The 12641-nt window shown below is 48.1% G+C and overlaps 5 protein-coding genes across 5 annotated transcripts; 2 read left to right on the top strand and 3 right to left on the bottom strand.

The window, feature by feature from the left end:
• Positions 1–336: 336 nt before the first annotated feature.
• Positions 337–1287, bottom strand: RhiXN_06292 (glycoside hydrolase family 61 protein; the record flags this gene model as incomplete). The annotated part of the gene is made up of 6 exons (XM_043326108.1): positions 337–474; positions 538–569; positions 625–708; positions 764–916; positions 968–1085; positions 1144–1287. The coding sequence occupies 6 exons, from the start codon at positions 1285–1287 to the stop codon at positions 337–339; spliced, it is 669 nt and encodes a 222-aa protein (XP_043181540.1).
• Positions 1288–2286: 999 nt separating this feature from the next.
• RhiXN_06291 (peptidase C14) lies at positions 2287–6528 on the bottom strand (the record flags this gene model as incomplete). The annotated part of the gene is made up of 6 exons (XM_043326107.1): positions 2287–4176; positions 4228–5757; positions 5807–5854; positions 5914–6052; positions 6103–6233; positions 6283–6528. The coding sequence occupies 6 exons, from the start codon at positions 6526–6528 to the stop codon at positions 2287–2289; spliced, it is 3984 nt and encodes a 1327-aa protein (XP_043181539.1).
• A 1237-nt stretch (positions 6529–7765) lies between these two features.
• RhiXN_06290 (ribosomal protein S19e) lies at positions 7766–8463 on the top strand (the record flags this gene model as incomplete). Its single annotated transcript, XM_043326106.1, has 4 exons — positions 7766–7788; positions 7911–8053; positions 8107–8240; positions 8290–8463. 4 exons carry the CDS (start codon positions 7766–7768, stop codon positions 8461–8463), a joined length of 474 nt encoding a protein of 157 aa, XP_043181538.1.
• Positions 8464–8796: 333 nt separating this feature from the next.
• Positions 8797–9759, bottom strand: RhiXN_06289 (glycoprotease/Kae1 family metallohydrolase; the record flags this gene model as incomplete). Its single annotated transcript, XM_043326105.1, has 3 exons — positions 8797–8932; positions 8985–9628; positions 9691–9759. 3 exons carry the CDS (start codon positions 9757–9759, stop codon positions 8797–8799), a joined length of 849 nt encoding a protein of 282 aa, XP_043181537.1.
• A 753-nt stretch (positions 9760–10512) lies between these two features.
• Positions 10513–12252, top strand: RhiXN_06288 (HbrB domain protein; the record flags this gene model as incomplete). Its single annotated transcript, XM_043326104.1, has 3 exons — positions 10513–11397; positions 11454–11734; positions 11784–12252. The coding sequence occupies 3 exons, from the start codon at positions 10513–10515 to the stop codon at positions 12250–12252; spliced, it is 1635 nt and encodes a 544-aa protein (XP_043181536.1).
• Between the last annotated feature and the right edge of the window lie 389 nt (positions 12253–12641).

Raw genomic sequence — 12641 nt, 5'->3', positions numbered from 1 at the left:
TCACCAACAAAGAACGAATCATTCTGACGGGGCAGTGCGCCTAAGATATCTATAGATTCTTCCACTTTGCTGAAGCAACGTAAGCCTCTCTCGGAATGTGACACGGGCGCTCGATCGGGGGCGAAGCGCCGGCAGGGAGAAAGATCAGAGTCTGGCTTGTTTGCAGATCAATGCAGTGCATGTATTTCATCATTGTTCAAACCCACACGTCTACGAATAAAGAATGCTTTGTATATGCATACTCGTACACTCATCCAGACCAGACAGCAGGACCAGGGAGCGTATAGTTCGTCACGGGTGGCCAGTAAATGTTGATTAATATCCCGGACTCGGTTCCTAGATGAAAACGGGCGTCAAGGATTCGGCCAATAACCTCCATTCCAGTCGTAATTCACCTTTGTACACGCCCGGAATTGACACTTTGGCCGGGTTTCCGCTGCCGTTGCCCGTGATGGACAATTGAGCACAGCTTATCTAGACGCACATAACCGAGAGTTAGTGTTGTGGCGACCATATCATCTCAGAGTCGGCACTTACGTAGAATTGAGCGCCACCCACAGTAGAGGCGCCTGCATTCCAAGGGCTCGATCAGTGCCACAATCTGATTGGTAAGAAAAGACGTACCGTGCAAAGCAATGTGTTCGACCCTCAAAAGGTAATTGCCTGCTGGTGTATTCGAAGGAATCTTGAACTTGAAGGTTTTCTTTTCTAAATGTACACTCTGTAAGTAATAAAGTTAAGCTATGTATAACGATGTACATACCGTCCGAAGGCCACGCCAAAGAACCACTGCTAAAATTAGCACCAAGGGCGTAGATCTTGAACCAACTGGCTCCACTACCATCCCATGTCGCCGCTGTTTTCCCTGCAGGAACTTGGCCGAGGTATACCTGTAGCGGTCCGGGATGGATCAGACCTGCTGCTATGTTAATTTCTATTCTAAGACTAAGAAATAAATAGGAAATACCGATGTCAGACTCGAACCCAACAGTGGAGCCAGCAGCGACAGTCGCGGTAGAGGTCTTATTCCCAGACGCGAGCCCTCCAACGTTACACCTGAAATCATTCGAAGTCACATCCGTCACCTTTTCACACAATCAATTCATCCACTAAGACCAGAACAGTTAGAAGTGTGGAACATACCGGAGAGTTCATGTTCGTGTTCGCCCGGACGTAGGTGTATTCGCCAGTCACAGTGCCTGCGGGATCGATGTACTTGTAGAAACGATAGTGACCCAAAGCGGGTTGAATAAAAGCGAGAGTAAGGAGTGCAAAGATCGATTTCATTTCGACTAGAATAGTGTAAAAGATGCTTAATGTCGTCTGCAGGTTGTACTTTCACTTTATACTCTTTGCTTGAAACTTGATTTGCTATCCCTTCTTGTCGTGGGATACACTGGTCTCCATGCGCAAGTATCGCTGACTGTCCATAGGATACAGGTTGGCATGTGCTGTTGGCCACTTGGCATATCTTACAACTCGTCCGGGAGCAGTTGGCCTGGTTTGGGAGTGTCTATGTTAGTATATGTGCCAAATCAGCAGCTTACAAAGTATAGTGAAACTCCCAAAGCAACGACAATGATTTTAAAATATGTCGCTCCTAGGAGACAACCAACTTGCATCCAATAATTCAAAACGGTTCATGACTATGAACTGCAAGACAAGCAACCGCAGCAGTAGGCGACAAAACTTCAAATATAGATTCAAATTGTATTACTCAGACGCCAAATCATACACCGATTCACCTGGGCCGTTGTTCGGAGCCCAGCATACAAGCAGGTGTTCTACTTTCCAGTGCTCGATACTACTATTTATCGTAGAACAGGTCGATAGCACTCTTCCCAATCTTCTCCCAAACACGCGTTATCGAAGTTCAGTTGAATATAGCCCTTGCTTGATATCAGTAGCTTGGTCTCCGGCCACATAAGAGCGACTCGTAGTTCAGCCGGGATCCATACGAGCAACCTCGACAAGTCGTCTACCACCCATCCGTCTTCTCTCATTTTCCATCTCTGAAAGTTTGGTTCCAAGTTTTCAGTCACCTGTGGTCAAGAATCATGGAACGTATGAGAGAGACACGTCAGCATGAGAAACACTTTGAATTGTAATTAACGACAAATAAACGTACCGATTGCGCCAGTTTCACGTCGGTCACCCGAATCGTCTTGTCCTCCGAGCCAGAGAGGATTCGCGTACTATCCGGGGAGAAGCTTATTGAGGTTATGGAGTCGATATGCCATCTAACAGGACCAAATAGCAATTGACCTCCGTGAGAATCCCAGAGGCTTATACTATTGGAACCGCTTGTAAGGATGCGAGATCCGTCGGGGAGAATTCAATCAGATTAACCCCGCTTCGCTGGTCGCCTGCCTCCAGTGGCCCTAGCAATGTTTCTCCGCTTTGTAAGTCCTTTATTATCAAAAAGTCTGGCCCATATTCATAATCGGTTCTGTAGGCTAATCGAGTACCGTCGGGCGAGAAACTAAATAAATGCGAGCGATAGGTATCTGCAAGAAACGGTCCATGTGTTAAACGTCCGTTGCGCATATCGTAAATAAGGAGATTGGGAGACCCTGAGCCGATGGCGATTTTGGTACCATCGGGGGAAAACACTACGGAGCCCACAGAACCACGTTGGCCGTTGACCGATGGTAGATGAATAGTCGCAAGAGTTTGGGCCGTTTCGACAGCCATTATTTGGATGAAATCACTCAAGAAACATTCGACAACGACGTATGCACCATCTGGAGAGAAGGGCGCCGAGCCAAAGTAGTATCGGTGCTTCCGGGGTAGGTTGATAATGATTTCGCCGGTATAGGTACTCATCAGTGTAATGCCATGCTCCGTAGTGCAGAGAAAACGAGTGGCATCGGGCGAGAATGCAACCCGACTTTCGGAAATACCACTAATCGATAGAGGACCCATAGTCATCCCTCCTGTTTCAGAGTCCCACACATATATACTTCCAGCCTTCGACTGAGAAATAATACGAGTACTATCAGGCGAAAATTTGACCGATGTGACTGAGTCCGTATGTCCCGGACAGGGGTTAGGAGTTGTGTTGATCGATTGAATATCCCACAAGCGGAGTGGCATGTCTCTTGATCCGGAAATGAGACAACTGCGATCTGGCGAAAAATCAATTGATGTGATGTGTCTGGTGTGCCCTTCCAGGGGGCCAAGCACCAAGTCACCACTCCCAGTATCCCATATGCATATGGTACCACTTGATAATCCAGCGGCTACGTAGTTCCCACCAGGTGAGAATGTGACTAGCTTGGGGATAGCCTTGGTACTAGTGTACGGAGCTGTGAGCGGGCCCAATACAACTCGTCCAGCCTCACAGTTCCAGATGTGTATACCACCAAGGGATACATATGCAATAAGAGTGCCATCAGAAGAGATATCAACGGAAAGAAAATGTGTCCCGTGGTCGGGACCAAGCGTTCTAGACACATGCCCTTTCTGAGTGTCGTGTATTAGGATATTCTCGGGGTTGGATGATACTAAAAAACCTCCTCCGGCTGAGAGTTTTATCGAGGAGTACCTGTGCTCCGAAGATGCGACTGCTATGCACTCGCCGTTACGGGAGTTCCATACGGAAATGCCCTCTGATGAGCCACAAATAATGCGACTACTATCGGGTGAGAAACCGATAGTTGCGGAGGTTTGAAAACCTGATGGATGTCCATACAAGGGCCCGAGTTCTAGCTTCCCATCCCGGGAACCCCATACATAAATGACCCCTATGACTGAAATAGCAACTATACGCGCACCATCCGGCGAGAATTGAATAGAGTACAGAGAATGAGTATGGCCTTCAAAAGGAGGGAGCATTTTCCGACCAGTTGATGAATCTAACAACAGTAACTCGGTGCCGATAGCTACAGCAATCTGATTTCCGTCAGGGGAGAACGCCAATGAGGATATTCCACCTATGGGCCAGGTCCAGGTTGCTAAATGCGCATACTGTCGTTGTTTAGTTGCTGTCCCTTCAATTTGAACCATTCTGTTTGTGTACTTTGCATAGGATTTGGAAATAGGACTTTCGGCTGGCCAGAATGGAAGCATCGACGTGTAAATATGAGGGGTACTTTCACATATCGTACCTCGCGCGAAGGTTGAGGTGAAGCGCCAGGCATCATGTATAAGTGTTTTTAAGCCTGTTGGCCGTTCCTAGACCGAGATATTAATAATACAGCTATTAACGAACCTAATAAAACCCACCGCACCCCAGGTTTCCACCAGCCGTATAGACTTTGACATCTGTCCAGTATATTTCTTAAGGTTCATCACTTCCATCCAAAGCAGCAATCGCATTGATAAAAATTCTTCCAACTCTGACATAAGATCGGCAGATCCTACGGCAGAGTGCAAATGCACAGCCCAGTACCGGGATACATAGGACAATTCGGGTGATATGACGTTCTGCACTTTCTCTTCGATGTCTTCCACTTCGTTATCGGGTACGTATGATGATCTCAGCCCACCAATATTGAACTGAGGACTTATATCCCTATAGAGACCGAAGCAACACATAGCCATAGTCCTGTTATGAGTTCCCGAGTCGCAGTAATATTGCTTCGAACGGAACGAATCAAATAAATAGTCAGAAAATGATGCATATAGCGTGGTCACCAACTCAGCCGACCCAGAGATATGTAGCACCGACCATAGGGGCCGTAGGGCAGCGCGCACCCGATCGAGATCGTTGATCTTCAACAGTTTGGATAGGCCGCTCACGCCCAGCGGTTCTTGAGCGCATATGACTGAATGAAGCACTTGACGTATGTCTTCTCTCTCGCCCTCATCAGACTTTGGATCATCAAGCGCCGCTCGAAGTATGATCGTGTACAGATCGTCAATCTCTTTATGTTTATTCTCTGATACACTTGATGATTCCAGCACGTTAATGAGCCGCGTACGAGGACTTCGACTGAACCTATCGTAACCGACATACCGCACTACTGTAGCAGCATAGATAAACAAGATGCCCGCCCTCTTGACCAGCGCTATTATCTGCTCCTCGGTCGGATGTATCTGAGCTAGAGCTACCCTTAGGTACTTTTCGATGTCCGTTTCTACCACAAGTTTATCTAGTTCGTGCAGCACTACTCTTGATTGGGCCCGGTTGCTTTGTTTCGCCATTCCATCCCGTATTTCTGGCTCTGGTCGACTAGATACGATGAACTTAATTGGGAGATCCGCCGACTTGGTGAACATCACATCCAGTATTATGTTCGTGCTCTCTTTGTCCTCGCACTCGTCTAACGCGTCAATGACTACCACCAGGTTTTCAGGCAGCGATTCTTCCACATCAAGTAAGGGCTTGGATATCAAAGCATCAAACTGGAGGTGCGGTAAGCGTGTATGGACATCTGGGTCCTTTTCGAGTACTCTTGAAAGGGCAAATCGGAAAGGATAAGAAGCGCGTGCAAGCTGGTAAGCAATCGTAGGAATAATAAGATTCACGTTTCGACATTCCGGTAGCACCCGAGAGCAGAAGAAGCTAGCAGCGAGTTGGCGATTAGCATCAAGGTTTTCGCATAGGCTGTATGAGATAGTCGTTTTGCCTGTTCCGGCCATACCGTTGATCCAGTAGATAGAGCTTAAACAAGAGTTTTCAACCCAATCGAGTATCTGGCTGAGTAGGTCAACGCGTGTGCCTTCCGTACAAGGCCCGCGTTTGAGTTCGACTGATTGGGCAGAATTGTAGCAGGCTGATAATGACGGTAATAGGTTTCTCAACCGAGTTTCCTAAGATAATTTTATTGGGCACTGCTTCTGGGATGGCATGATATCGTACCGTAGCAATCTCGTCGACAATCCGCCAGATAGATATGTTTGCGTTGAGCTGCGCCAGACTGCCCTTTAGTAGGAACTCTACGCAGAACAGATGGGGTTAGCACTTACCGAAATACGCTGGAGGTAGCCTTGAATTTTACGATAGTGTATTATCGTTCCGTCTAGCACATTCCCTACCCGGAAATATTCCTGCGGCTTTCCCCTATCCTGTAGTTTGCGTATGCTTGCAATTTCAGCTCGGATGAATCTTGAGATCTGCTCAGTACGATGCTTCCGTTTTTAGAACAATATCCTCACTTGCACAGGAGCTCTACTGCTGTCGTAATCGCTGGTGGGGTATCCCGACAGTAGTGATGTTGCAGTGTTTGGAATAGCTCCTCTAACTCGCGGTGTAACATTTCGTATTCTTTATTTTCACGCAGGACATTCTGTGGCTCTGGTGATTAACTGGGTCAAATCCAAGCTTTGCAAACTCACATCATACTTATCAATACACTCTGAAAGTTCAGTTATGATGGCCTGAAGCTGTGGGAATGACTTTGTGGCTTGTTCCAGGGCTCTGATAAACGATTTGAGGCAAGTCCAATTTTTAGAAGTGTTTGGTGTCAATATTTCTCCAGGTGAACCCGCTTCGGTATCTATGGGATTTCCTCCGCCATTGGTTCTGAAAATGCGTGATTTCGTGTCGGATTTGAACTTGCGGAACGTATCGCGAATTGACATGATTCTAGGTATAGAATACCACTAGCATTTCCTATCTTACATTCAGCTTAGAAGCTATAGGTGATAGATGGAGGCGTAAAAAACCTAAGGGATAATGCGTACAGACCAATATGTTGGCTCTAGCTACTGGTCAAGGCTTGCCACAGGACCCAGGGCGGGGATTATGACTCAGCGTGAGGCCAAACTCCTAATTTTATTCTTACATAAGATATTGGTGCTGTCAACATGGACTTTGTAATTTTGAGCCGACCGGGAATTCTGCATCGTCGTGTAAGATGTGAACCAGATATGGTAAGGTCCTCTCTATATCATTCATTGGCCCTAGCAGGCTCTAGAGTCTCCCTGAAACCCACAACCCGACAAACACACCCCCAACCCCAAACACTACCAAAACGGCAAGAATGTATTTACCATAGCATATACATTCCGAGACCAGGCATTCTCTAGTGATTTTAGGAAGTCCGGATTTGTATGTTGGCGGTAGGGAAGTCCTGGCCGCTTCCTCGTCGTGTGGAGGCATTTGTGGCTCATGTGGAACCTTTTTGCTGCCACCAGAGGGAAAGCGAATGGGATGAGGGCCGAGCCGATGGACGGTGCTTTGATGCAAAAGCGGCGCTTGTTCCGAGCTCATGATAAGATACTGGGAGTCTATGTCAAGACAGCCAAGTTATATATTTTGAACTCGGGACTCACTTGTCAGCAGCAGGTTCCGTTGCGGTGGTCAAGAGGCGGATGGCGGGGTGCTATGGATCGTGTTCAACCTGCCGTTCTGACTTAGTGACGTCAGTGCCCCAGTTGCGATCGCACAGAGAGAACATATATCGAGAAGGGGAATATTCAATCATTTTGCTCGAGCTTAGTTAAATTCCAGCTAAATAGTCGGAGGCGTCGGCTGGAACACAATGTGTAGGGTGGAGATCATTGGGCCACCAGTAGTGACATGCAAACGAGGTATTCATCATTATCACCAGAAATTCCAAGTGGGCTGGTCAGATTCTCTGGAGTCCAAAGATTGAACAGGTACAAAATCGTTTCATATGTATATGATCGAGGTAAACTAGAGAAAGGAAACCTCGAATAGTAGCTCAAGCGCCAGGTTTGAAATTGGGGCTATCAAGTACCAAATTGCCACTCTCACTGACCCGATGTTTTCCGGAACCCAGAATTTGCATCCGAGTACTGACATTGTCGCCGTCGCCGCGTTACCCTTCCTCGACAAATAAAACAGTCCCAAATCATGCCGGGTGTACGAGACATCAGGTGTGTAGTTATATTCGTTCGTGGTGTGGGATATTTAGAATATTTGGGTCGGGGTGGGAGATCGGCTGGCTATTGGGTACGATACATCAAGTCCAGTGACTAATTGTGCCACATAATTACAGCGCCGACGCATTCATCACCGCCTACGCGTCCCACCTCAAGCGCTCAGGCAAGCTCGAGGTCCCTATCTGGGTAGATCTCGTTAAGACCGGCGCGTACAAGGAGCTTGCCCCTTATGACCCAGACTGGTTCTACGTCCGTTCCGGTGTGTTTAAAATGCATCGTTATTTTGTGAAATATGCTTATAGTCCGATTTAGCTGCCGTTGCCCGACACATCTACCTCCGAAAGCACGTTGGTATTGGTCAACTTGCCAAGCTTCATGGTGGCCGAAAGCGTAGGGGCAACCGCCCATCACACCACGGTGATGGTAGCACCAACGTCCAGCGCAAGGTCGGTATAAGTAACTGCACTATTCTTATTTATTCTGACTTTTACATAGGTTTGCCAAGCGCTAGAGAAGATCGGTGTTCTTGAGCTCGGTCCCGATGGTGGACGCCGAATCTCCCAGGATGGTATGCGTGATCTTGACCGCATTGCCACTGCTGTCGTGGAGGCCGCAAAAGAGGAGGAGGAAGAGGAAGAGGAGGCAGGCGAGGAAGAGGAGGAGGAGTAAATGTTTGATTATTTTCGTTGGTGTGTCCTCCTTGTGTCTCGCTCTGTACTTTCATGCATGTCTATGTATGCTCTATGGCGCTAAAACTGATATGCACGCAACCCAAGATTGCGTTTTCACTGTGTATGCTGCGTGTCCACTCGTTTGAGTTTGGAGAACGGTTTGAACTTCTTTTTGTGTTTTATAGGACTTGATGCTTTTGTGACCCGAACTATGAAAGTTCATGTTTAAGATCCTCTATACTCCATACAGGTCGAATTTGAATATCAAGGCTATCGTGATCCTCTGAAAGGAAGCTCTCAAGAGCTGTCCATGCAATCATAACGGCATTGTCTATATTATTAAGATCAAGAGCTTAGAGCTTTCGCATTGATTGGTTGGGATCGACTTGCCTGTGCAAAGATGGGGCGGCGGAAAAACTAAAGTAACACCGGATGCCACCCCCGACATTTCCACTACACTGCTCAACCTGTGTGTACACCAAATGAATCCCCTATATGCGTGCATTGTTATATACTTACCTAGACCTCAAGTACGAATTACTAGCAACTCCTCCGCTGACAACTATGGATCCAGGGTTCACTCCCAATCGTACACACTGCTTTAACCCCAGTTTCAATTTCTCTTCCAACTGCCCGATCGCAGCTTTTTGAAACGAGGCGGCAATGTCTCGCCTTTCATCTAGTGACATTTGCGCCACGGTCAATCGCAGTCGCTCTCGCACGAGCTCACGTTCCGGGGTCGGTGGATGCTTCATACTCGAATTGGGAGGTAGGTCGGGAAGTTTTACCACCATCTTGGGATCGGACCGTTTGAGGATATGCGATCGGACTGCAGAGATGAGACCCGAGTAACTGAACACCAGCTTTGCGGGAGATGGAATACTAAAAGAAACAGTCGAGCTCGAGGCCTGTTCAGCAAATCGCTCCAAGGATGCTCCCGCGCTATGTTCATTTGACCAAGGGATGTCGAGCAGTCTGGCTACTCTATCGAATGCATTTCCAACACTTTCGTCGCCCGTTGTGGCCAAGATGGTAAAATGGGATCTAGAGCGCGCAAGCAAGAGCAAGGTGTGTCCACCGGATACCAAGAGTGTCAAAAAGGGGAACTCTGGTGCTGGTTGAGATGTATAGAGTGCAGTGAGGGCATGCGCTTGCTGGAACATCTTCAATATGTATATCGCTTTATGTGAACATTTTAGCCACTTGCCATGTGGTGCACACCAACCAATGGCTTGTTTAGTTGTGCCGCCAAAGATCGGGCTGTGATGGCTCCGACAGAAAGACACCCCGGCATACCAGGACCCCTAGTGAAGGCAATTCCATCTATAGAAGTCATCTGGGTTTTGCTTTCTTCTAAGGCCTTTGACAATGCCAAGGGCTCGACATGAAGTCAATTAATTGACCTACATTTCAGACTTGGTACGTCATACCAATTTTTAGTGTGAGCTTTGATGGCGACTTGTGGGTGAATTCCTCGAAATTCGGCATGACTGTATCGAGGGGGAAAAATAACAGAATAAAAAAAAAAAGGTACCACGAGCATATGAGATACTTGAAATTTACTCGGCATGTTGTTTCTCTACAATATTGGCCAATATCTTGGTTCCATCTACGATTGCCACACCTGTGTCATCTGCGGACGTTTCAATAGCAAGTATTTTGAAGGGCGTATTTGACGGATAAAGGGATGTAAAGAGCGGATACTCTGGTAGATGTGAAGATTTGGGAGCATGAGAGGGACGGGTATAATTTGATTTACATACATGTTACCTAAACCCCGTATCACCACATGCTTCCCGTCTCGTCGATCACTTGGCCACCAACAGCTAATTGCGGGTTTTCCGACTATTGCCGGCATAAGTTATCCTAGGTCTATCTTTTTCTTTTCTACCAGACCAAACAAGCCGATCACTGTGCGAACTACTGCTGTTTTACTCGATTTGGTTGAGTTTCGACACTTACACGCGGCAGGACAACCTTCCTAGTTCATTATTCTTGGCAACCCAGTGCGACTTCCCGATATCTAGCGAAAACATATAAATCAATTATGCTCAAGTCTCGTCGAGATGCCCCGCCCATATCCAACCCCAGGGCCGCGTCGCCATTGCCCCCTCGCCGCTCGCACGACTCACGTCCAGAGTCCCCTCTGCCGTTTTTCGATTCCGAAAGACGCAGATCTAACTCGGACGGCACGGCACCCACTCCGCGACCTCCTCCTCGTCCCCTTGCTGTACACGTGCCCTCGCCTGTCCAGGAAAACACTACTGGCGCCGGAGGCTCAATATCATCGTCATCTGATCAGCGAATAAGGCCGACTCCGCCTCCACAACGCTCTGGTACCTCTAGTACCGGCACATCCTCCCTTTTTGTTGCCCATAGTATCGGAATGTCCCGTTCACAGGGCGGCACACCTCGAGATCCAGCTTCTGGTTCGGTATCTTCCTCCCCAATGAATGCTGCTCGAGCATCTCCCGTCAAGGCCAGGGGTGCTTATGACCCCAAGCTTCTCGTGCGCGAGATGGACCGACTCGGTGCAGTACCCAGTGCAAATACGTCCACTCTCTCGTTACCCTTGAGTAGCCAGCCGTTGTCAAGCATAGCTGGAGGTGGTTCCATGCTTAATTCGACGACCTCGGATACGGCACCGTATCAGGAACTCCATGTTCATGTCCTGCCTCTTTTCAACTCGGAGAACCTGAGGCTGCCTATAGAAGAACTGAACACGCTTGTCAAGCAGCATATCCAAGCAGTAATATCCAGAGCCCCTAGTCGCGCCCTTGCCGCACTCGAGCAAGACGTTAAGGAGTTGGCCAACATGGGTATGATCACACTCAACGCGAAATTACTGGGGCTGGAAGAGGAAACGCTGTTAACTAGAGTGGTGCAAATATGGGGGTTCTTCTGGGACCAAGTGCTCCCATACCTTGAGGGAGTAAGTGACGTTTCCCCACAACGTTTATGCATGCATGTCAATTTATGAAAGACTAGGTTTTCCTTCCCCTACAGACCGAAAAAATACTTCAAAACCTTGCACGGAACCCAAAAACCGTTCGTCCTGGCTCGCCTGGATCTCCGGTACATGACCTTCCTGGTGTAGCCCCTCTTGTCGGATGTACGACAATCGACGTTCGCAATGTAGTTTTGCAATCATTTCGAGATTCGATAATATGCCCTATATGGCAAAAACTCTATGATCAACTCGTAGCAATGGGGAAAGATCCGGAAGCCAGTGCCTCATTAGGTGACAGGTCTGCTCGTCTCCAACAAATGTAAGCCTCCGATTCCTATTGTTCTGGAATACTACTGACATATCATCAGGCTTCTTGTCCTTTCATCGGCGTCGTCGAGATCCATCTTGCTATCCCAGTCCTCGCAGATATCTCCAATGAACCCGGGAGAAGAAGGAGTTACACATCTTTTGCGAGCAATCCTTCGCGTTCGCGCACTTTCAAATTCGGGAGGCGCACAACCTCACCAACGCTTCGCGCCCCCTCCTGCGCTTGGGTTCGGTGGCCCTTCAGCTGGTACAGGTGCAGCCGGAATGCTCTTTGGAGCAACGCCCCGAGACCGCCGTGGCAAGATCGGACACAAAGAACCTGCCCAGCGTGACGGAATGGTGTTTGCTGATGACGGGGATGCAGATGTATTCGCACCCTCACGGGACGAGATCGAAACCAAGGATCGCCAGAAGGAGCGGCAATTCTTGGACTCCCTCAAGTCACCCGTGCCACAAAATGAAGTTGGCGCGGGTCTCCAGATAGTAAAAAACCAGCGCCAAGAGCGCTAGAGCAGGTGAGGTGATTGGTTTTTGTTAGATACGCACAGAGCTAAGCGTACTTTCGTAGGTCGACCATCGAGGGTTGGGTTTCGCGACTGCAATGCGGGCCGTTATTTAGATTTGGGTTCGATTACGAATGACTTGTATTTTTATCATGCTGGAAATGAACCAAGGCGAGCTGAGCTCCTTGCTTAAGGAAATGCATCAGCTATCTGGATTCATTTAGCCCGGGCGTTGAACTAACGTGATGGATCGCTTTAATTTCGCCCATCTCATCCAAAATTGTCTCGGTTGATCCATACTTTCATGATCAAAGGTCCAGTTGATCCACAACGACACAGTGCAGACCTATCGGGTCGTTAACCGGGGTGGTCAAAATAGCGTTATCTCTTATCGTG

Source organism: Rhizoctonia solani, chromosome 7, assembly GCF_016906535.1.
Source record: "Rhizoctonia solani chromosome 7, complete sequence".
Taxonomy (NCBI): domain Eukaryota; kingdom Fungi; phylum Basidiomycota; class Agaricomycetes; order Cantharellales; family Ceratobasidiaceae; genus Rhizoctonia; species Rhizoctonia solani.
The sequence above is the reverse complement of the archived record's forward strand: the minus strand, read 5'-3'. Positions and strand labels throughout refer to the sequence as shown.